The sequence below is a fragment of the Stegostoma tigrinum genome, chromosome 18 (genome assembly GCF_030684315.1).
Source record: "Stegostoma tigrinum isolate sSteTig4 chromosome 18, sSteTig4.hap1, whole genome shotgun sequence".
In the NCBI taxonomy this organism is placed as follows: domain Eukaryota; kingdom Metazoa; phylum Chordata; class Chondrichthyes; order Orectolobiformes; family Stegostomatidae; genus Stegostoma; species Stegostoma tigrinum.
Window position 1 is genome coordinate 40245804 of NC_081371.1, and position 25491 is coordinate 40271294.

The following is a 25491-nucleotide window of genomic DNA, read 5'->3' on the forward strand; positions in this document are numbered from 1 at the left end:
CTAATTTTACCTTTCTTTTGTTGTGTAGAATGTGGAAATCTATCCCCATGTATTTACCAAACATTTAAAATCCAATCCATGAGAGATCATGTCCTTTTCAGGAATGATGCGTCATCTTTCTAGTGAGACTATTCAGCTTTGTATGAATATTTTAATTCTGAATATGTGAGCATCCTTCATTGTGCATGAGAAGGTGGTAATGACCTTCTTGAATCCCAACTATTAATGTGGTGGAAGTAGTTCCACGTTGCCTACCGCTGAAGTTTCCTGGATTTTGATGCATCACAATGTAAGGAACAACAGTGTATATCCAAATCAAGATGATGTCTAACTTGATGGCAAACTTGAAGGTTTTCCCTGGCAGCTATGTCCCAGTCCTTCAAGATGATAAAACTTGTGGATTTAGAAGATGCTGTTGAAGATGCCTTAATGAGTTGCTGTAGTCATTGTAAAAAAAAATAGACTTTGTAGGCAAAATAGATGTCAAAGAAGCAGCACACCAATCAAACAGACTGCTTTGTTCAGGAAGATGTGTGAATTATTGTGGGTTGTCACAGCTATACTCATCCGATGTCAGGAATGCAATTGAGTACTTGACTTTTCTCTGTAGATGGTGAAGAGAGGGAGAATTTGAAGCTGAGCCAATTGATTCAGAATATTCAGCTGTTCACCTGCTTTTGTGTAATTAGCCCAGTTGAGTTTTCGGCCAAAGAGGTTTAACTGTGGAAGCATTTATACCCGTTATGTATCAAGAGGAGATGGTTTAAGTCATCTTGTATTATAGATGGCTATTGTCTGGACCACAATTCTGCATATCAGTCCTAGGAATTTATCATTTATCAGTCCAGGCAAGGTCTTGCTGCACTTATATATAAAATAGTTCACTATCTGAAGAATTGTGAATGGAACAGAACACTGTGAAATCATCACCAGGTATTCCTATTTATGATGTTTTGTTGCTGGGTAGATCGTTGTTCAATACCTGAAAATAATTGGACTCAATGCTGACCTGAGGATTGGTTGTAGCAAGGTCCTGGGAAGAAATGTTTTACCTCTAGCAGTTGTTCATATAACAAAGTAGTTTAGTGGTTAGTTAATTAGTTAATATACTGGGCAGATATAATGGAGGGACTGTTGGATTGAATGAGTTGTAGGACTTGAGTTGTTAATATGCTTTCTGTGGCCAATTAATAAACTCCATCTTCAGAGATGGGTGTCTTGGTTCTCTTTCAGTGTTTGGTTTAGAACTAAGAGTTCATTTCAGAATTAAGATTGTAATTGGGTGTTCCTTTGGAGAAGAAAGACTGAAACCAAATGCAGTGTGTCAGGATATGACTTCACACTGAACTTTTTGAAGCAAAACTTCATGATCAGTGGACCAATTAAAACATGGTTATGTCTTCACAAAAACAAAAGAAAGTTTCAACCTTGGCACTGTTGCTTCCTGGAAGAAGCAAGATTCTTTTCTATCCATTCATGGGATGTGGGCATCATTGGCTGGGCCAGTGTTTATCATTTATTCTTAGTTGCCCTTAAGCTGGTGATGAGTTGCACTTTTGAATTGCTGCAGACCATTTGGTTTAGAAACACTCACAATGCCAATAGGGAGAGTATCCCAGGATTTTGAGACTGAAGAAACAGTGAAATACAAGTTTGAGGTGATGCACTTTGGTAGGAGTAACCAGAAGGCAAAGTACAGGGCTAATGGTAAGATTCTTGGTAGTGTAGATGAGCAGAGAGATCTCGGTGTCCATGTACACAGATCCTTGAAAGTTGCCACCCAGGTTGACAGGTCTGTTAAGAAGGCATACAGTGTTTTAGCCTTTATTTATAGAGGGATCGAGTTCCGGAACCAAGAGGTTATGGTGAAGCTGCACAAAACTCTGGTGCGGCCACACTTGCAGTATTGCGTACAGTTCTGGTCACCGCATTATAAGAAGGATGTGGAAGCTTTGCAAAGGGTGCAGAGGAGATTTACTAGGATGTTGCCTGGTATGGAGGGAAGGTCTTAGGAGGAAAGGCTGAGGGACTTGAGACTATTTTCGTGAGAGAGAAGAAGGTTGAGAGGTGACTTAATTGAAACATATAAAATAATCAGAGGGTTAGATAGGGTGGATAGGGAGAGCCTTTTTACTAGGATGGTGACGGCGAGCACGAGGGGGCATAGCTTTAAATTGAGGGGTGAAAGATATAGGACAGATGTCCGAGGTAGTTTCTTTACTCAGAGTAGTAAGGGAATGGAACGCTTTGCCTGCAACGGTAGTAGATTCGCCAACTTTAGGTACATTTAAGTTGTCATTGGATAAGCATATGGACGTACATGGAATAGTGTAGGTTAGATGGGCTTGAGATCGGTATGACAGGTCAGCACAACATGGAGGGCCGAAGGGCCTGTACTGTGCTGTAATGTTCTATGTTCTATGTTCTATGTTCTATGTTTTCCCAAGTCAGGATGTTGAGGGACTTGCAGGGGAACTTGCAAATAGTGGTACTCCCATATATCCGTTGCCCTTGTTCTAGATGCATGGTTATGGGCTTGGTGAGTTTCTGCAATGCATCAGGTAGATGGTGCGTACTGCCGTTACTGAGAGTACAGTTCAACTGAACTGCGTTGGATAGTGGATTTTTGACGACAGTGTGTGGAGAGGATTGCCTATAATATTATCAAGACTCTCTCTCTCATGCACGCGATTGCACGCTCTCTCTCTCACCCGCACGCGCGATCGCTCGCCCTCCCTCCCGCGCCCGCGATCGCTCGCCCACCCTCCCGCGATCGCTCGCCCTCCCTCCCGCGCCCGCGATCGCTCGCCCTCCCTCCCGCGATCGCTCGCCCTCCCTCCCGCGCCCGCGATCGCTCGCCCTCCCTCCCGCGCCCGCGATCGCTCGCCCTCCCTCCCGCGCCCGCGATCGCTCGCCCTCCCTCCCGCGCCCGCGATCGCTCGCCCTCCCTCCCGCGCCCGCGATCGCTCGCCCTCCCTCCCGCGCCCGCGATCGCTCGCCCTCCCTCCCGCGCCCGCGATCGCTCGCCCTCCCTCCCGCGCCCGCGATCGCTCGCCCTCCCTCCCGCGCCCGCGATCGCTCGCCCTCCCTCCCGCGCCCGCGATCGCTCGCCCTCCCTCCCGCGCCCGCGATCGCTCGCCCTCCCTCCCGCGCCCGCGATCGCTCGCCCTCCCTCCCGCGCCCGCGCACGATCGCATGCCATCTCGCGCGCGCACGATCGCGCTCTATCTCTCGCGCGTGCACGATCGCGATCTCTCTCTCAGTCTCTCGTGCGCGCGATCGATCGCTCGCTCGCTCTATCTCTCGTGCGCGCGCGATTTCTCTCGCGCACGCGCGATCGCGCGCTCTCTCTCCCTCTCCCTCTCTCTCTCGTGCGCGATCGCGCTCTATCTCTCACTTTCGCGCGATCGCTCTCTCTCTCTCGCTCTCTCTCTCTCTCGTGCGCGCGATTGCGCTCTCTCTGGCGGGCTGTCTCGGCACACAATTGCGCGTTTGCTGTCTCTCCCGCGCGCGCCATGTCTCGCCCTCTCTCCCGCGTGCGCCATGTCTCGCCCTCTCTCCCGTGCGCGCGCACGATCGCGCTCTCTCCCGCGCGCGCGCACGATCGCGCTCTCTCCCGCGCGCGCGCACGATCGCGCTCTCTCCCGCGCGCGCGCACGATCGCGCTCTCTCCCGCGCGCGCGCACGATCGCGCTCTCTCCCGCGCGCACGCACGATCGCGCTCTCTCTCGCGCACGCGCAATCGCGCGCCCTCTCTCGCCATCGCGCGCTCTCTCTCCCTCTCCCTCTCTCTCTCTCGTGCGATCGCTATCTCTCTCTCGCGCGCGCGATCGCGCTCTATCTCTCTTTCTCGCGCGTGATCGCGCTCTCTCGCGCAATCGCGCGCTCTCTCGCGCGCTCTCTCTTCCTCTATTGCGTGCGCGATCGCGCTCTCTCTCGCGGGCTCTCTGTCTCGTGCCCGCGATTGCGCGATCGCCCTCTCTCCCACGCGCGCCATGTCTCGCCCTCTCTCCCGCGCGCGCCATGTCTCGCCCTCTCTCCCGCGCGCGCGCACGATCGCGCTCTCGATCGCGCTCTCTCGCACGATCGCGCTGTCTCTCTCGCGCCGGGCGCACGATCGCGCTCTCTCACGCACGCGTGCACGATCGTACCCTCTCTCCCGAGCGCCCGATCGCTCGCACTCTCTCCCGCGCTTGCGCGCGCGATCGCTCGCCCTCTCTCCCGCGCGCGCGCACGATCTCGCTCTATCTCGCGCGTGCGCGCACGATCTCGCTCTATCTCTCGCGCGCGCGCGCGCACGATCTCGCTCTATCTCTCGCGCGCGCGCGCACGATCTCGCTCTATCTCTCGAGCGCACTCTCTCTCCCTCTCTCGCCATCGCGCGCTCTCTCTCCCTCTCCCTCTCTCTCTGTCGCGCGCGATCGCTGTCTCACTCTCTGTCGCGCGCGATCGCTGTCTCACTCTCTGTCGCGCGCGATCGCTGTCTCACTCTCTGTCGCGCGCGATCGCGCTCTCACTCTCTGTCGCGCGCGATCGCGCTCTCACTCTCTGTCGCGCGCGATCGCGCTCTCACTCTCTGTCGCGCGCGATCGCGCTCTCACTCTCTGTCGCGCGCGATCGCGCTCTCACTCTCTGTCGCGCGCGATCGCGCTCTCACTCTCTGTCGCGCGCGATCGCGCTCTCACTCTCTCTCTCTCTCTCTCGCGCGCGATCGCGCTCTCACTCTCTGTCGCGCGCGATCGCGCTCTCACTCTCTGTCGCGCGCGATCGCGCTCTCACTCTCTGTCGCGCGCGATCGCGCTCTCACTCTCTGTCGCGCGCGATCGCGCTCTCACTCTCTGTCGCGCGCGATCGCGCTCTCACTCTCTGTCGCGCGCGATCGCGCTCTCACTCTCTGTCGCGCGCGATCGCGCTCTCACTCTCTCTCTCTCTCGCGCGCGATCGCGCTCTCACTCTCTCTCTCGCGCGCGATCGCGCTCTCACTCTCTCTCGCGCGATCGCGCTCTCACTCTCTCTCGCGCGATCGCGCTCTCACTCTCTCTCTCGCGCGCGATCGCGCTCTATCTCTCACTCACTCTCGCGCGCGATCGCGCTCTATCTCTCACTCACTCTCGCGCGCGATCGCGCTCTCTCTCTTCCTCTATTGTGCGTGCGATCGCGCTCTCACTCGCGAGCTCTCTGTCTCGTGCACGCGATTGCGCGCTCGCCCTCTCTCCCGCGCGCGCGCACGATCTCGCTCTATCTCACGATCTCGCTCTATGTCTCGCGCGCGCGCACGATCTCGCTCTATCTCGCGCGCGCGCACGATCTCGCTCTATCTCGCGCGCGCGCGCACGATCTCGCTCTATCTCTCGCGCGCGCGCGCGCGCACGATCTCGCTCTATCTCTCGCGCGCGCGCGCACGATCTCGCTCTATCTCGCGCGCGCGCGCGCACGATCTCGCTCTATCTCGCGCGCGCACGATCTCGCTCTATCTCTCGAGCGCACTCTCTCTCCCTCTCTCGCCATCGCGCGCTCTCTCTCCCTCTCCCTCTCTCTCTGTCGCGCGCGATCGCTGTCTCACTCTCTGTCGCGCGCGATCGCTGTCTCACTCTCTGTCGCGCGCGATCGCTGTCTCACTCTCTGTCGCGCGCGATCGCTGTCTCACTCTCTGTCGCGCGCGATCGCTGTCTCACTCTCTGTCGCGCGCGATCGCTGTCTCACTCTCTGTCGCGCGCGATCGCTGTCTCACTCTCTGTCGCGCGCGATCGCTGTCTCACTCTCTGTCGCGCGCGATCGCGCTCTCACTCTCTGTCGCGCGCGATCGCGCTCTCACTCTCTGTCGCGCGCGATCGCGCTCTCACTCTCTGTCGCGCGCGATCGCGCTCTCACTCTCTGTCGCGCGCGATCGCGCTCTCACTCTCTGTCGCGCGCGATCGCGCTCTCACTCTCTGTCGCGCGCGATCGCGCTCTCACTCTCTGTCGCGCGCGATCGCGCTCTCACTCTCTGTCGCGCGCGATCGCGCTCTCACTCTCTGTCGCGCGCGATCGCGCTCTCACTCTCTGTCGCGCGCGATCGCGCTCTCACTCTCTGTCGCGCGCGATCGCGCTCTCACTCTCTGTCGCGCGCGATCGCGCTCTCACTCTCTGTCGCGCGCGATCGCGCTCTCACTCTCTGTCGCGCGCGATCGCGCTCTCACTCTCTGTCGCGCGCGATCGCGCTCTCACTCTCTGTCGCGCGCGATCGCGCTCTCACTCTCTGTCGCGCGCGATCGCGCTCTCACTCTCTGTCGCGCGCGATCGCGCTCTCACTCTCTCTCTCTCTCTCTCGCGCGCGATCGCGCTCTCACTCTCTCTCTCTCTCTCTCGCGCGCGATCGCGCTCTCACTCTCTCTCTCGCGCGCGATCGCGCTCTCACTCTCTCTCTCGCGCGCGATCGCGCTCTCACTCTCTCTCTCGCGCGCGATCGCGCTCTCACTCTCTCTCTCGCGCGCGATCGCGCTCTCACTCTCTCTCTCGCGCGCGATCGCGCTCTCTCTCTCTCTCTCGCGCGCGATCGCGCTCTATCTCTCACTCACTCTCGCGCGCGATCGCGCTCTCTCTCTTCCTCTATTGTGCGTGCGATCGCGCTCTCACTCGCGAGCTCTCTGTCTCGTGCACGCGATTGCGCGCTCGCCCTCTCTCCCGCGCGCGCGCACGATCTCGCTCTATCTCACGATCTCGCTCTATGTCTCGCGCGCGCGCACGATCTCGCTCTATGTCTCGCGCGCGCGCACGATCTCGCTCTATCTCGCGCGCGCGCACGATCGCGCGCTCTCTCTCCCTCTCTCGCCATCGCGCGCTCTCTGTCCCTCTCCCACTCCCTCTCCCTCTCCCTCTCTCGCGCGCGATCGCGCTCTATCTCTCACTCACTCTCGCGCGCGATCATGCGTTCTCTCTTCCTCTATTGTGCGCGCGATCGCGCTCTCTCGCGAACTCTCTGTCTCGTGCACGCGATTGCGCGCTCGCCCTCTCTCCCGCGCGCGCGATGTCTCGCCCTCTCTCGCACCGCGCGCACGATCGCGCTCTCTCTCTCGCGCACGCGCGCACAATCGCGCTCTCTCTCGCGCGCACGATCGCGCTCTCGCGCGCGCACGATCGCGCTCTCCCTCGCGCGCGCACGATCGCGCTCTCCCTCTCTCGCGCACGCACAATCGCGCTCTCCCTCTCTCGCGTGCGCACGATCGCGCTCGCTCTCCCTCTCTCGCACGCACGATCGCGCTCTCCCTCGCACGCACGATCGCGCTCTCCCTCTCTCGTACGCGCACGATCGCGCTCTCCCTCTCTCGCACGCGCACGATCGCGCGCGCACGATTGCTCGCTCTCGCTCTCTTGCGCGCGCACGATCTCGCTCGCTCTCTCTCTGGCGTGCGCGCCATCGCGCTCGCGCTCACTGGCGTGCGCACCATCGCGCTCGCGCTCTCTCGCGCGCGCACGATCGAGCTCTCGCTCTCCCCTCCCCCCCGCACGTGCAATCGCGCACGCGCTCTCTCTCTCTCTCTTGCACGCGCGATTGCGCGTTCTTTCTCCCTCTATTGCTCTCTCGCGCGCTCTCTTTCTCGCTCGCGATCTCTCTCTCTATCTCTCGCGCGCGCCCCAATGCGCTCTCGCTCTCTCTCACGCACTCTCCCCCCCGACGTGCGCAATCGCGCATGCTCACTCTCTCGCGCGATCGCTCTCACTCTCTCGCGCGATCGCTCTCACTCTCTCGCGCGATCGATTGCTCTCTCTCGCGCGCGATCGCTCTCTCTCTCTCTCGCGATCGCTCTCTCTCTCTCTCTCTCTCGCGATCGCTCTCTCTCTCTCGCGATTGCGCTCTCTCTCTCGCGCGCGCATGATCTCGCTCGCTCGCTCTCTCGCGCGCGCACGATCTCGCTCTCCCCTCCCCCCCCCCCCCCCCGGCATGTGCAATCGCGCACGCGCTCTCTCTCTCGCACGTGCAATTGCGCGTTCTCTCTCCCTCTATTGCGCGCGCGATCGCTCGCGCGCTCTCTCTCTCTTGCGCGATCGCGCTCTCTCTCTCTTGCGCGATCGCGCTCTCTCTCTCTCGCGCGATCGCGCTCTCTCTCTCTCGCGCGATCGCGCTCTCTCTCTCTCGCGCGATCGCGCTCTCTCTCTCTCGCGCGATCGCTCTCTCTCTCTCTCGCGCGATCGCTCTCTCTCTCTCTCGCGCGATCGCTCTCTCTCTCTCTCGCGCGATCGCTCTCTCTCTCTCTCGCGCGATCGCTCTCTCTCTCTCTCGCGCGATCGCTCTCTCTCTCTCTCGCGCGATCGCTCTCTCTCTCTCTCGCGCGATCGCTCTCTCTCTCTCTCGCGCGATCGCTCTCTCTCTCTCCCGCGCGATCGCTCTCTCTCTCTCCCGCGCGATCGCTCTCTCTCTCTCCCTCGCGATCGCTCTCTCTCTCTCGCGCGCGCAGGATCTCGCTCGCTCTCGCTCTCCCCTCCCCTCCCCCGGCATGTGCAATCGCGCACGCGCTCTCTCTCTCGCACGTGCAATTGCGCTTTCTCTCTCCCTCTATTGCGCGCGCGATCGCTCTCTCTCTCTCTCTCTCACGCGGGATCGCTCTCTCTCTCTCGCGCGATCGCACACTCTCTCTCCCTCTCCCTCTCCCTCGCTCGCGCGATCGCTCGCACTCTCTCTCCTTCTCACGCGCTCTCTCTCTCTCTCCTCCTCTCGCGCGCTCTCTCCCTCCTCTCGCGCTCTCTCTCTCGTGTGCTGCCTCGCTCGCGCTCTCTCCTCTCGCGCTGTCTCCTCTTGTGCGCGATCACTCTCTCACGCGTTCTGTCTTTTCTTCTCTCGCGCGCTCTCTCTCTTCCTCTCTCGCGATCACTCTCGCTCGCGCGATCGCTCTCTCTCTCTCTCGCTCTTGCGATCGCTCTCTCTCTCGCTCTTGCGCTCTCTCTCCTCTCGGAAGTGCTCACTCGCTTGCACTCTCACGCGCTTGCTGTCTCTCGCGCTCGCTCGCTCTCTGTCTTTCTCAAGCGCACGCGCGCGCGCTCTCTCTCCCTTCTCATTCCCTCCCCTGACATGCACATGAATCTAGGAGGTGACTTTGTATTTGCAGATACATTTTCTTTTGTTCAAAAGTACCCAGTTTATAGACAGTCAATATGGCGTTTTATAAAATCATACTTCAGAAATAACACCAATCTGACTCTAAACAACGTCTCACACCGAACATGCACTGCCTGATCTAAAATGTCACCTCTTCTTTACACTGATAACACCTGAAGAAGGACTGAGGCTGTGAAAGCTTGTGTTTTCAAATAAACCTGTTGGAATAATAACCTGGTGTTGTCTGAGTTCTGACCTGCTTCAGGTTTGGGGATGAGCATCTGCTTTAAAAAGAGTGGTGACTCCTTTAAAATAGAATGGGGAAAACCGGTTTATTAGCACAAATGTAGTGTTAAGTGAAATACTCCTGCTGCTCACCAGGCCATCTACAAAAGAGGCTAAAATGAAACTTGATATGGAACACAAGTGGATAATTGTTATTGGGAGGCTGTGGATGTACACTGTATGTAACACAGAGATAATTGGGTTCCTTGATCAGAACCTAACTTTATTTAAATCATAAAAATATTAAGCAGGTATTACTGCCATTAGGACCAGAGGGACTGAACAAGGCAAAAGGCACATTTTCTTAACATTCTATTGGCAGCTTACCTTCCACCTCCTTACAGATCCCTTCCATCTTCCTCGAGGTTAAATCCTCTAACGGATGCCAGAGTTAGGGACAATGGGTAAACTTGTAGAAGAGATCAGCATTAAATGTGATTTATGTAAGAAAAAATAAAGAAGGATATCATCGCAGCCTATCATGACTCTCTTATTAGCAAGAGCTCTAATAAAGTTGCAGCGATATACTTGAAAATATGGGATAACAGGAAAAACAAATCTATCTTGCAGTTTGTAGACATCCAACTATGTTTAGTCCCTACGTAATAACATAGAATAAAGAGAAAAGCGTAATAGTGGAGAATGTAATAGAAAAATGGATAGGGGCTGGATGAGAACACCGGCTAAATTCCCAACTGACAATGGGGTGGCATCTTACCAATAACGAATTTTTAAAAAAGTGTGAAAATATGAGCATTGGGGTAATGAATACTGTGGTGAAAAGATACCTTTGAATGGTGGAAAATAAAATCATGCGGCAACAGATAAATAGACTCCTAGTGGACCAACCAAATTGCAGATTAACATCTGACATGGCTTGAGCAATCTGTGCAAATTGCTGAGGGCTGTAGAAAGAAATCTGAAAATTCCTTTAGTAATGAGCGATCAATCCCTGGCTTGTGAAAGGACAACAGTTAGTTTGTTTCAGAGATTATGTGCTGAACCTCAGTATTGTATAGAGACATCAGAAATTAGCTTTAATCAAGAAACATATTGCGAAACAGGCAAAAAGAAAGTGTAAGGTGATAGGTAATTACAGAAAAATAGTAATTTTACAAAATGGCAGCCAAACAAGCAGGTGATGTAGAACAGATGTGTTTATTAGGTCAGTATTGCAGTGAGGGTATCCTATTTCTCAGTTAGGGTCCAATTTACTGAAAATATGTTGTATTCAGTTCAGAGCAGAAACAGTAACCGTATAACAGACAGAAACTTGCAGACAAGTTTATGATGCATGCTAATGATGTTTCTGTGGTTGGTTCTATAGCATTTTGAATTGTGATATGACATGCTATGGTCAAGGAAATCTTGAATAAAAAAAAGAGATAAAATTAAATTTAGTAAAATAAACTCTCGCGTTTCCAAACTTGGGTGACCCAGAAGGTATGAAACCAGTCCTTTTTGCAATAATTCTAAAGGTGCCAATCTTGTGATGCCTCTTTAAATTCAGCAGGATTTTTCATATTATTGTGGGGAACAATAACAAATGTTGGCTGTTGGCTTGAGAAGCTGAGAGAATAATAAAGGTAGTGAGAAGTACTACAGCATCTGAAATGTTGCTACAAGGAAACTCTAGATGTAGGAGCGTATTTATCCAATATCTAAAGGAAATCTTACACAACGGGCAGAAGTAAAAGTTTACCTACGGAATGTTTAGTGATAACCAAACTCCTTGAGGTAATGTGCATTCAACAAAACATGTTGTTGAGAATTGACCTTGCTGGTATAAAGGAAATGTCGTAAAGAGATTTTATAGATAAAGTGAGTTGATGCAATCACCAGCTATCAGATTGTTTCACAAAAGAGGTGCTTGCTCCAAGAAATCTTTGGAGGGGAGACCTATAATATGAAAACGTTGTTGGATTGTTTTGTAATTAAACATGTCGTTTTTGTTCCTTCAAAGGTAGGATAATATGGGACGTTGACTGAATAATTTGGATATGGAAAAACATGTTCAGTTACAAATTTATGTAAGACATAGAATTATAAAAAGTTATTCACTTCTCATTAGCTTTATTTAAGAACTGTTTCTACATCTTCAAAGGCTTTCTTTAAAGACGAGAGGGAAATCTGTTAATGTAGCAAGTAGGATTAAGCAGGTAATTGATGTTAATAAATTAATTGACTGTGCAAGATATAAAAGAGAGTCATGTGAGGCTGGGGAATAGACTGTTAATAAACTCTAGCTACAAAGAAAGGTATTTTGGTTTTGATTTCGCTGACTTTGGTCTAAATTGTAAGGAATCACAGTTATCTTTGTTATCTCGGATTCTCTAGCATCTGCAGTTCCCATTGTCTCTGATACAGTTATCTTCTATTGCGTTAGGCATGACTAATTAGAAAGTCTTTGTGGTGTAATGATAGTACCCTCCCTCTTGGCCAGGAGGCCTAGGTTTTAGTCTTACCCGCTCCAGATATTGTAATAATATCTGAACAGGTTGATAAGCAAATATCTCCTCCTTGATCCCAATATCATCAGTTTCACAAAAGCTTCTTGGTGCTACTTCAATTCAAATTTAAAGTGCTTTCAAGAGTCCTATTCAAATTTCAATGATCAAGAAATTTATAAATGAATTACCAGGACATTAAAATTAAATTATAATGAGTGAACAAGAAAGGTTTGCAAATTATAATTGACTGTGGTTGATGTATTTCATTAGTTGTGAAATATACTGTAAAGTAGTAGAAATCTAGTGAATGAAAAAGATTAAATGATTTTCCTGGAGATACAGAAATATTCAATTGAAGTTGCTACATCATAGTTACTGTAAGGACATAACCTGTGGACATATTTTAGTTGTTTTGAGAAATACAAGGCGTAATCTTTAGTAGTTAGTATTCAAAAGCTCTCATTACTAAAATAATGTTACAATATGGCTGGAATATAACTGGACGGTATATTTTCAGTTAATTGTGGTTGAGGGCAATGATGTGGATTAAGCGAAGGGGCCAGGGAGTTGTTTGAAAATCAACATTCAACTGGCTGCTTGTTTGTTCCCAATGTCTTTCTAAACCAGGTTGAAGAGTTCCCCGCATAAAAGGTATAACTTTTGAAATCGACTGTAAGGGTAGTGTCATAATAGTGCAAATTTTCTAATTTTTCTCATGGAAGGTGCACTTTGCACACATGAAATGAGGAAAGTTCAGCCAGTTTTGTGTGGAAGTGTAACTACTAAAACCAAAAGTGATTGAATTTCACTTTTTAAGACTTTAGAGTTTGAAATTCAGAGGGTTGGAATCCAAAAATAAAACACTTAAAATATTTTTATTTTTGCATTTTTTGACATATTTAATGGCAGCATGTTGATTACTGTTACAGTTATGAACATTCTTACCTACTCTGTCATGTGTAATGTGAAATTATGTCTGGAATTCAATACCCAGAATTCAGTAGATGTCAGGACATTAAGTAAATTTAAGAAGATAAACAAATTCGTACTTAGTAATAAGTTGAGGAGAGAGTGATCAGGAGGATAGAGATGAAGCCAAGATAAGATCAGCCACGAGTGTATCAATTGGCACCACAGGCTGAAGAGGCTGAATTGCCTATATCTGCAACTAGTTCTTGTGTGATCATGCGTAGGCAAGTCTTGCTGGGAATTGTCTAATGAAAACTACCATTGGATATAGTAATGGATTTTCTTAGTCTAATTGAAGCTGGCCTCCATAATCTTGTTCACATGATAAACAAGGCCACAGCCACCATGAACTTATATGCCTCAGGTTCATTTCAAGCTACTAAAGAGATACAGACAATCTAAATCAATTTTCAAAGCACAGTCGTATTTTTTGCCTGGGTAAGTTGAAACAAAAATCATTTTCATTCATGGGAACAGAAGTTTTCCAGTTTAACTTAAAACTGCAGTTTGTCCATATTGCAGGATTCCCAAAATCAAAACATTATTAGCAGCTCTTTTATAACTATCCAGTCTCCTGCTTATAATGTTGTGACCACCATGTATCAGTTTACCAATACTCACATTGTCAGCAATAAGAAGGAGGAACAGTAGGACAGTGTTTATTTCTCAAGTGATTATGCCTTGAATTAAGATCACTCACCACGTCTGATACTTTTGATGGAGAAGGTAGACTGAAATAAATTCTTCAATGAGTCTAATTTTATATTCAAAAAAGGCTTTCTCGTATTATGCATGCTGCAGAACACTATCCCGTAACTTCTACTTTATCATATTTTAAGCAGATTTTGTCTGACTCTACTGAATATCTGTTATAAACTTTGCATTGTGAAAATACCTAATTAGTTTGAAAGAAAACCCGAAATGTTCCCCTTGTGTTTTACTATTGATTTTATGTTAGAGACAACATTGATATTGAGCCATATCCATCCAAGTTGAATTTACAGAGGGCAGAGGTCCAGACAGGGCAACCATTCTTCCTTGTGCTTCCATCAGAAGACCCTCCAATGTCGCATGCAGAAATTACAGCTACAGATCATGTTTACGTAGTGCCTTTAACATAGTGAACTGTCCCAAGATATTTCAAAGTATTTTCAAAAGAACTTCATATCGAGCCCCATAAAAGATGTTTGGATAGATGCTCAAAAATTTGGACAAACATGGATTCTTTGTGAATCTTATTAAGGAGAATTGAAAGATAGAGAGATGCTGAGCTTTAGCAAGGGAATTCTAGAGCTTAGGTTCTTTTCATATGATAGCATTGCTGTCACCTGTGACATGATTAACACTGCGATGCTCAAGAGGCCAGAATTGGGGAAAATTGATATCTCAGTGGCTTTCAGTGCTGGAGGAGATGACAACGATTGGAAAGGAGTGATGCCATGGATAGATTCGAAAGCAAGAATGAGAATTTGTAAACTTCAGCCAGAGTGTGGTGGGCTTGTGGAATTCATTGCCGCAGAGTGCAGTGGAGGCCGGGACGTTGGATGCCTTTGAGGCAGAGATCGACAAATTCTTGATCTCAAAAGGAATCAAGGGCTTTGGGGAGAGTGCAGGGAAGTGGAGTTGAAATGCCCATCAGCCATGATTTAAATGGCAGAGTGGACATGATGGGCTGAATGGCCTTACTTCCACTCCTATGTCTTATGGTCTAAGGTGTGTGGGAGTCAATGTACAGTGATGAGATCAAGGCTGATGGGTAAATAAGGTTTTGGAGTAAATCTATAGTTTGGGTTGTGGGTGTTGAGGTTGGTTGGCTCGCCGAGCTGGTTTGTTGTTCCGCAGACGTTTCATTACCATGCTTGGTAACGTCCTCAATGCAGTCTCTGATGAAGCTTTGGTGTGTTTCCCGCCTGGTTTTTTTAACTCTGGGGACTATGGTAAATGGGTAAATGGAATGACATAAGCATATACAGAAAACAGAAATCTGGTGGCTTCAAGTTTGTAGAGGTTAGAGTTGGAGGATGGCGAGAAATGTCTTAATATAGTTGAGTCTAGAGTTGATAATAGGTATGACTAAGGGGTTCAGCAGCACTTAAAATGAAGCAGATGTGGAGTCAAGTGATAATATGGAAATGGAAATAAGCTGTTTCAATGATGATGCGGATGTGTGGTCAGAAATTCATCTAAGGTTAAATGTGACACCGTGATTGTGAACAGTCTGCTTCAGCATCAAACGGTTGCCAGGAAAAGGGCTGGAGTCGGTGGTTAGGGAATGGATATGTGTTGCGTACTGAAGACAATGGCATCTGACTTACAGATAGTTTGTTGGAAAATGGTATGCTCATCTTGAACTGAATGTCAGACAAACAGTCTGAGAATTTAGAGACGTGGAGGGAGGGATCAGGAGAACTGGGTAAAAGGTCGAGTTTAGTGTCACCAGTGTATTTGCGGAAGATGATTCTGTGCTCTTGCATAATATCACTGAGGGGCAGCATATAGATGGGAAATAGCAAAGAACCGAGGGTATATATCCTTAGAAGACAGCACAGGCCATTGAGTGGGAGTGAGAAGACAAGCCTGAAATGTGGGATTTAAACAGGGCTCCCGAGAAAGATGGGCATGGATTTGGGAGGTGTTGACATTTTCAAAGACATTGAAGACAAGACGGTAATTTGTCTGGATGGAGTGGTCAAAAATTGGATTTTTTGAGGAATGATGGCAAAAATGAAGGATAATACCTCAGGAAGGAGAAACATTAACAATGTCAACTAACCAGGCAGTCAGGAGGGAATGTCGGGTAGACAAGTCTTCGGGGGAATAGGGTTGAGGTAGAAGGGTTGGCTAGGTGAGGGCATGAAGAAAAATCTATAAAAATATGCAAGTTTTAATTCAGGACAGGGTAAGTCTTGGAGGAAGCTTGGTATGTTTGGCTTGAGGTAATAGAGGGAGCTGATCAATGGTCTGAATTTTAGTGGTAAGAAACGCCATGAGGTCCATTTGATGGATGTGAGGCAAATGTTCTCTGACATGCTCCATTAATTTGTATTCTTCTTTCGTAAAATTCTGTAGCTAGCAACTTCCTCACTAACTGAGCGTTATTTAGTTGTACTGTATCTGACTAACTTGACATTTCAAGATAAAACTAGTTTAATTTGAAAGAAGCTGGAAAAGCATCAGAGTTGAATGTGCGATGTAGGTTCACTGGAAGGCCTCGATATCAGTGTCTTTGTCGGGGCACTACCATTTGTATTAAAACAAATCATGTTCAGTTAAGTTGTAGCATCCAGTTTATTAGCCTTTATAATGCTACTTTTAATTAACCTTTATACTGTGTCTAAAGGTATATTCTTGAATCCCGGCATTAGAGTACCATAGATACAAACTGCTTCCTTGTCAAATTGTATTTTTAAGCTGTTTAGACTAGCAGTTTTAGAAATCATGTTTATTAAGGAAAATCTTTAAGTAGTCTAATTGCCAGTACATATTGAAACACCGCAATTCTGTTGAAGGTGTCTCCAACCAATAGAGTCATGATTCCAACATTAGACCTCAATAGAAGCATGCAGCGTTAGGTCTACTGCATTTTGGCCAAAGCTGGGAAGTAGATATCGTTCATTGATGTTTGGGATTGTTCAATGCAGGTTCCAAAAATTTGCAAAAGTGATTAGGTGCCAAAAAGTTAGACTTTTTGGCAGTGCATGCAGATGTTCACTGATGCTGCATATTTACTTCACACACTACTGTCCTTATTTTAACAATATTGTTTCCTTTAAGGTTACCTTTGCCTCCAGGTACGCTGGCTACACTTTGGGAAAATGATAAGCTGTTCAAGGAGCTTTACTTCACTAAATATCCAGTAAGCATGATACATTAGAAACATTTCCCTCTTACTGTGAGTAGAGTCTGCATGCAAGATGAGCAAATTCTTCTGCATCAGTGTTTGAAATATTTTCTATTTTTGACATCTGGAGAGACATTTTGACACCACTTAGGGAGCTTTGATTAAGTCATCAGAAACTGCCTGGAGTCTTAACCTGAGGCTTGTATGAGACAGCAGAATTGCTGCTGCAGAACCACCATATAATCTGGAGTTTCCACAACCCTGAGCGTTGTCAGACTACCTGACTTTCTCTTAATGCCAGGAATCATTCCCTTCAATGCATATCTATTTTTCTGGATCAATGTGCAGCTGCTAACAGGACTCATAAAGATGGGTGGAGGTAATGTTTTTGCCCATTTGTTAATATTTTCATAAACAATTTTAAAAGAAGATGGATTTGAACAATATTCTGTACACAGTTAATGCGTGGTTCGAGGAAAGAATAGATTAGTTTTTTGACAGAAATGCAGATCCAGATCTAAATATTATGTTGTTTGAATAATTAATTTCTTGGCATGGGGTGAACTGATATATTTTTCAAAAATTGCATGGCTTGTTTTATTAGAATATTGTTGACAATTTTAGAATCTTGTGAACTTTCTCAGCTGCTGAGGTGCAGTTGTCACAACTGTCAAAGTGTGAACAGTCTTTCCAGTCAGGTTATTGGATGTGGAGTGGCCTGAAGTCTCTCCACTGAGATGAAAGCTTTCTTGACTGTTTCTTTTTCAGCTTTTTAGTTCCAGAGCATCAACCAGGCATGGAAATGCTGCAAGATAAATATTGTCGAATTAACCGTGGAGGTATGCACTTTTTACCGAGTGCCCTCTTCACTTGTATTTTGTGATATTTAACAGGGAAGTTGCAGTGATATGAAACAGTGACACTGGGAGTTATACTGAACAGGTAACAGGTAAAATATGACAGGTACAGGAACAGTTGAAGTAAACACATAAACATGATTTTAATCCTTTCCCTACCTCTCTCCCCAGGGTTACTATGATACTATGGATGCTGGCTATATGGATAAGGATGGCTATTTGTATGTCATGTCACGGGTGGATGATGTAATTAATGTGGCAGGTCATAGGATTTCAGCTGGTTCTATTGAAGAGGTAATATTATTTTCACAGCTTTTATCCCCATTTTAGATTAGATTCCTTACAGTGTGGAAACAGGCCCTTTGGCCCAACAAGCCCACACCGCCACTTGAAGCATCCCACCCAGACCCATCCCCCATAACCCACACACCCCTGAACACTACGGGCAACTTAGCATGGCCAATCCACCTAGCCTGCACATCTTTGGACTGTGGGAGGAAACTGGAGCACCCGGAGGAAACCCACGCAGACATGGGGAGAATGTGCAAACTCCACACAGACAGTCACCCGAGGCTGGAATCGAACCCGGGTCCCTGCCGCTGTGAGGCTGCAGTGCTAACCACTGAGCCACCGTGCTGCCCCTTCTTTTCTTCCAAAACTCTTCTTCCTGCACAAAGATAATCCACCATCTTGGCTACCTCTAGGAATGATCCTCAGAACTTCTGAGGAAGAGTCACTGGACCTGAAATGTTAACTGATTCCTCCTCACAGATGCTGCCAGACCCACTGAGCTTTTCCAGCAACTTTTTTTGTTTACGAATGTGAGACTTGTCATGTACAATATCTTTCCTCTTCCCTCTGTGTAAAACTGCACCTGATGATTTAGTGGCCAACACACTTTGTCACCAATTCCTGCTCTTTAAATCTAAACTCAATAACGTGAAATGTAAGATCTGTTCTTAAAATACTGGTCGTGAGTTACCAAAGAAAAATGCACAATTTACTATGTGTACTGCTATTCTTGCAGGCTATTATCACTCATCAAGCTGTAACTGACTGTGCTGTTGTGGCCCTCGAGGATTCTGTCAAGGGGCATGTTCCAGTAGCTTTATGTGTTTTAAGGACTGGTGAGATCATTAATTTTACACATTCAATAGTGTTGTACTTAACATTAAAAAAAAACTTGAATCACATTTTAACTCAAGAAACGTATATACCAGGTGTGACTGAGACATTTGAGGAACTCACCGAAGAGATTATTAAAATTGTTCGCGAATCCATTGGTCCAGTTGCTGCTCTTAGGAAAGTGGTCTTTGTGCCCGTGTTACCAAAGACTCGTTCTGGCAAGATACCTCGTTCTACACTTTCAGCAGTTGCAAATGGCAAGCCTTACCAAGTATGTTTGTGCTTTATTTTATAAAGCAGTGCGTTTAAATTTAAAGCTGACACCTTTTGGGTTGTCATTAATATAATACTTCTTCTTGTGATACCTTCAACATTCACACACTTTGCCTTTTCTTGGAGGCTCCTAGCCTCTTCAGCTTATGGTATGTTTTAGCACAGAGTAAGAGTTAACTAATATCATGGTTGCAAGCACTAACAGTCACAAAGCTGGATTCAGTGCTCTATAGTCCTATGTAAAGTCAAAGTTACATTTAAAGCATGTGCCAGTGCTTAATGTGGCAAACGCATTACAGGTACATCTAGCAAATAGAGTGTTGAAAATCAGAGGGGAGCAGACCCTACTGGTGTAAAGGGAAATTGCAGTCAGTCAAGGAATATCACCCAGGCATCAAGGGGCTGGTCCAGTTCTATTCCATGGAGTTAGCTATGGGCAGTCAGGTCCACTGTCAAGTTGAAACTGAGGATCTGGATCTTTGCAATCCACGAATGGGCCACAGTAGGTCCTACAGGTCAAGCGTGTACAATTTGAGGTTTATAGCTGATTTGTCAGGATGTGTACAGGTACTAGTTCAAGGGCTAGGTCACTTTTTACTGCAGTGAGACAAGAGGGAAGATTTTGTAATGATGTATGTGGATAGGAAGAGCAATGAGTTGTCCCCAGTGAGTGAGTAGGAAGCATGAAGGTTAGGAATACTTAGAAATTTGGGAGAATGAGGAAGTGAGTGTTAATGAGTGGACATGCAAACATGTGTTGTGGTCCATGAGAATTGGTACGGTGTGTCTGCAGTGCTGGAGTTGGTGCAATTCGTAGCATTTTGAATACGAAGTAGCGGAAAGAATATGATGATTCTCTACCCTGGCAGAGCACAGAATATCTGTGCACACCGTCTTCCTCCACTGCTGTGCATTACGTTTTCCATGGGAAACAGCACTGATCTGGATCGCTGTCTGGATCCAGGACTGGCTGTTGCTGGTGTCAAGCTCCCTTTTGCTGGTAAGCAGGATATAACATTAACCCTCTCCTTATCACTACCTTCCTCTCAGCCACCCCATTACCAGCATCACTAATTCCCTGTGGGTGAATGAATGAACTAACTTTCCTTTCTGGGCCACAATATGAATGTAGAGACTCGAGCACAACAAAGAAAGCTAGCTCCTGGCTTACAGCATCTGAAGTAATTGAAGTGCTAGCAGTGTGAACATTGGGATATTCCATTATTGGTGAATCTTTCCACCTCTCTTGCCAGACAATTGCATGAGACAGACATGGGGTGAACTGTGGAAGGTTGCATGAGCAAAGTCATCCTGAGCCATGGCAGACTAGGCACCAAAAATCTCACTTGAGAAAACACGTGTGTGAAAATAGGAAAATTCAGTTCTTATTTATTAATGAATAAGGAGTGATATTAATTAATCCACTTGTGTTTTTGGAAAAGTTCCACATGAGGGATCTTTGGCTATTTTGTTCAGGTTTGATGCTACAACTCTTCTGTCCTTAAATTTAATGTGTATTTCTGTGAGGCAGACCCTAATTAAAATATAAAAGACAGAAGCCTAAAAATCGCATAGAAAGGAAATTGATCCACCCAGTTTATAAAGGAATAAAAACAAACTATTATTTGTAAACTAAAAATTCTAACAAATTGAACCTCATTAAGAGATGTGTAAGGACTTAGATAAGTCTCAGCTGAGTAGTGGCAGTAGTTAAGTCCAGTCACTCAGAACTAGTAAGATTGAAAAAAATGGAGTACAGATGCAGAAGTTAAGGACAAGTTGCTGCAGCTTTTTCTGTTAGTGGAAAATAACATTGGTTGGTCTATTCCATTCAGACGAACACAGATGTATAATATTTTTGGCAGAAACCAGATCTGTTGAAACTACATTGATTGTAAACTGCTGTTAGCTGGGGATCACATTCCTGAACTGTTTCGTGAAGAATACCGTGTTTGTAGAATTTTGAGTGAGCATGAACAGCAAAATGTGAGTCGACTGTGGAGCCAATCCATTATGTCTGTCTTGGTTGTATCTACCTTTTTAATGTGCAATTTGTAGTTCTTTATTTAACCAAAATTCACTTGTTAATTCATATTTAACTTATGATCATTCTAGATCTTGCAGTATAGGTGAGATAGTCAATAACGTTAATATTAAACACTAATTTTGTTTTTCAAACTATAGATGTGGATCTATTCTTTTCGTAAACAACTGAAATTTTGGTTACTTTAAAATAAAGCTCCTGTTTTCTATGAGATTGTAACAGTGTACTTCTAAGCCAGAGAATAACACACAGACCCTGCCTTAAAATGTTGAATTGAATGTTGGATTTTTAAAAAAAATTATAGACACTCTCAAACCATTCCTGCCAAATTTGGGCACCTGCCAGTTCATTACAATTGAGTCAATACCCTCCCCTCCCTTCAATGTTACAGACGTAACTAATTTCCTAATAAATGAAACCCCACATTCTTTACCAATGGCTGAGGACCTACATCCCATTACACCAAATGTCACATTCTAATCCACAGTTCTGTCACGTGGCCATGTTTTCACTCTCAACATCACAGCATGCCAATACAAGTGGCATTGAGGAAAATCATTCCATTAATCTATAAAGTGTCAATTTGGTGAGCCTTTTGCATTGTTAGAAATCCTGGACCTGCTTTAACGTCATACTCTTGTACTTAGGGTTAGAGGTGCGAGTTCTGAGGAAAAACTGCAGACACTTTGGCTATTTATACTTGAAATAAATTTGGTTGACAAATCACTGGAATAATTGTTAGATCCTGATGGCTATGTCTGTGGGAGCAGTTTAAAGCTCCTCTGGATTAATCAATTTAAATAAGTTGAATATTTAGTGCACTTGAATAACACTTCCTATTGTAATTTGAAACTTAAATGCTACTTCACAGGACTGTATTGTCACATTTTTAAATGTTATCTATATCTTGTCAGTTTTTTTGTTACTTCACTACTAATGCAGTAAAGGAATTCACAAAATTACCAGACTGTATTTGACGGATATGTTTAAAACATATTTTGGGTTTTTTACTTATAAAATAGCAGAATATAATTCTTCCTGAGCTGTTTGCCTTAAAAACTGGGTTAAAGTTGTTCAGATAATTTAACAGATTTTCATCATATGCTACTACTGTTAATGGCTAACGTTATTCACCTTCTTGTATAGATAACACCAACCATTGAAGATCCCCATGTTTTCTCAGAAATAGAAGCAATCTTGAAGCAGAGAAAAATTACATCTTAACATTCAATCCACTCTTATTATCACTTTTGTAAGTGGTGATCAGCAATTCCAAGTCCATATAGAAACTACATTCAGAGATATGCCTAAGCTCAATTTTTAAAATTTCTGTCTATGTTTAAAACTTTATAGGACACAACAAACATTTATTATTGTAGTGATGTAACTTTGAAAGGGTCAAATACGGTATATGTTGGCATAATGTTGGAAATTTAAGTTATACTGAAAGTATTTTACTTATTGGTTTTCTTTGAGTTATTATCTCTACTAAAATTAAATGGTCATACATATCATGAAGGTAATACACAATCTGCCCATTGCTGACTAGAGTTTTCCACTGTTTCCTCAAAAGAAAATGAATAAAGTTCAATTTCCAATTAAATATATTCTAGAAAAATATATATTTAAAATATAACTTTTGTACAAAGGTAACCTTTTTTCAATTGTAAGAACAATTTTAAGACTTTGTTCAGATTTAACAAAATCTAACACACAACTATTAGCAAAAATTTCATACAATCACTACCATGCAACCTGGAGCAAAATTGGAATCATTTGTTTCCATAAAGAAATGCCGGAAATGGTGTTATTTTAGATTTCCAATCATAAGCGAAAACTTGTTAGGGAAGTTCATGTAAAATGATTCTTCATAATGGTCAGATGTCCTGGACAATCCAAGAAATTTACAAAAGGAAACAATCTTTTAAAATGCCTCCTCTTTGGTGCATTTGCATGTTTGAGTTAAAAATTATTTTACAGCTTAGTTACCACAACAAGAAACAAAATTGTTGAACTTTCTTGTGATATCTGTTGTATCTGTACAGCCTAACTTTTTAAAATTATCAATGATACTTTTTAGATTATGTTAAAAATTATTAAAAATTAGTTATAGCTTGTCATTTTCATTCATGAATTAAGACAAGAAGCTGTTACTGCAATTGTTATCTCTGTTTGGAACCTCAGGTGATTTCAGATCTAATGATTTCATATCATGATTTTGCAACTCTCTTCTGTGTCATATCTTTGGCCAGATCATTTGTTTTAAGCATCTTGTGTTCTCATCCATTTTTCAGAACCGTCATTTCTGAAATTTTTTATTTAATATCTTTCTGGGCTGAGGAGTTGTATATTTCATATTTAAACATCTGTTTGTAATGCTAGAAACTTTTTTAAAATCAAAACTCAAGAAGAGTTTCGCTATCCTGCATAATTTTATATTAAGTGCACCAACTTGTAAAATCTCCTTATATTGATTAGTGTTCAATTTTGTTTGATTCTCCTGTAAGGTGTGGTAGGATCTTTTGATAGACTAAAAGTACACTTTAAATGGTAGTTGTCAAAAATGAATTATACTTCTAATGTATGTTATTAGACTACTGATGCAAAAACTACTCTGTGCTTTATAAATCAATAAAATAACCTGATTCTCAGATTGAGACTGAAGGGTGGATACCTACTTGTTCCCACTCAATACTCAGGTAAAATTTAGGATGCTCTAACCTCATGTTCAGAAAGATAGCAACCTGGGGTAGAGGAGGACTGTCATTTTTATGAAAAATACTTCTGTTTGATTTATTTAAATAATGTGACTATTCATTCTAAATTTTTTAAAATTCACAAGTGCATACTTTATCCATTAATTTTAAAATGTAGTTAATGTAGACACCCAGTTCAAAATGTTGCAGTGGCCTCTCACACGTACCTTGGTAAATAATAAACATGTCAGGTTTCTGTCAAACCAAGCAGATTGAAAAGTGTTTTACTGATGAGATAAACAAAATTGAATTTTTACTGCACATTAAATTTTAAATGAAGTATGGTAAATTATCTGCACCTTGCCCTAATGTTGTAAAATTACTTATTTTTCATTACAGCCCCAACATAAGGAACAATTTAGATTCATTGGACAGTAGTTGCTTTTTGTAAATAGCAGTTGACTCTAAATATGGACAAAAAATTATTGTTCATTTGACTCATTTTATTCTTTGCATACCTTATCATCTGAGTTTACATATCAATACAAAAGTTAAAAAACATGGATTTTTTTTGTTACCTAGCCTGGTTATCTCACTACTAAAATGTGAAACTTAAGCTATTATGAAATTTACCCCCACCCCCACAATAATCTGACGGAGCTGTAAAGCTTCAGCAGGTGAAACTAAATAAATTGTATTGCAGGCACAACAGCAGTTTACTACATGCTAAAGGCGCATTAAAATGAGTTACTGACAGTTGGATTAGTTTTCTGTATTATTTTGAAGGAGAAAGTAAATTGTTTTTAACAATACTACTTCAAGAACAATACAAATAAAGACGAACAATCAACAACAAAATCTTAACAACTCACCTTTTTGCAGGTAACTTGAAGCCTTAAATTTGCAGAGAATGTATGAAAATATTGCCAACATAATTAAGCTGGATAAAGGAATAATCAGCGCATTTAGTCTGAAGCCACAACATGGACTCTTACTGAAACAGCATCTTGAATATCTTGTATCATTTACAAAATGTACTTCTGCAATAGCTCCTTTGACCGTAACTTAGTTGGGTCAGTAAATGTGTTTCTGGAGTTGGACCCCATTAGCATGCTGGAACCAATGGACTCCAAGCCACAAGCCATTGTCCCAGTGGTGCCAGACTGCTTTCTGCTACTTGACATTTGCAGGTCTGCCCAGAAAACCTGGGGTCAGTTTATCAAACATTATGTTATAAATAACCATCAGTTTTTTTCTGAAGGCTGTCCGTCAAAGTCCTCATTTGAATCCTTTCAAGCAGGACTATTGTGTGACTTTATCATCTGGTGAGCTGGTGTTCTTTGTCCATTGCTTGGGTAGAGTGCAATTTCTACCTTTAGAGAATAGCTTAAAGTAAGAATTCTGACACATTTTTGATTGAAGGATCCCTTTCAAAAGGGATTAGTATTCATGTATGCTGCGCATCCCCTCTCCCCTCTCAAACCACACTTGAATTAAAATACCATAATTAAAAAGTGTTCCATTGAAAGAGTGGACAACATTTTTAAGAAAACAGGTATTTATTTATAGGTGTCTACGTCTCAATACAGTTTGTCTATCTTTGGCAGAATTGCAGGGAAATCAGAACATTTAGTCACAAGCCATAACATAGACTTTTACTGAAACAGCCATCTTGTACCATTTGTACAAGGGTTCGGAAATCAGAGAGCAGAAATTACCACTTTGAAAGCAAGGGTGTGGTGGGAGACCATAATTGTGGGAAGAACGCAGCACTGAGTCATCAACAGCTCCTTGAGAGAACAGAATCCTGAGAAAGTATGAACTTTGAAGGAATAGAAAATTAGAAGCAAAAGTTTGGAGAGAACAGGAGGTCAGAAA

At 45.1% G+C, this 25491-nt stretch overlaps 1 protein-coding gene across 2 annotated transcripts in view; it reads left to right on the forward strand.

The window, feature by feature from the left end:
• Positions 1-23568, forward strand: part of acss3 (acyl-CoA synthetase short chain family member 3) — a 70236-nt gene extending 46668 nt beyond the window's left edge. The window contains exons 12-16 of one of the 2 annotated variants that reach the window (XM_048548317.2): positions 16552-16633; positions 17647-17769; positions 18503-18602; positions 18696-18871; positions 22064-23568. In XM_048548317.2, coding sequence (XP_048404274.1) covers positions 16552-16633; positions 17647-17769; positions 18503-18602; positions 18696-18871; positions 22064-22141 — 559 coding nt within the window. In that variant the 3' untranslated portion in view covers positions 22142-23568. The remainder of the gene's footprint in view (positions 1-16551; positions 16634-17646; positions 17770-18502; positions 18603-18695; positions 18872-22063) is intronic. The other variant, XM_048548318.2, reaches the window with a different exon arrangement.
• The last annotated feature ends 1923 nt before the right edge of the window (positions 23569-25491 follow it).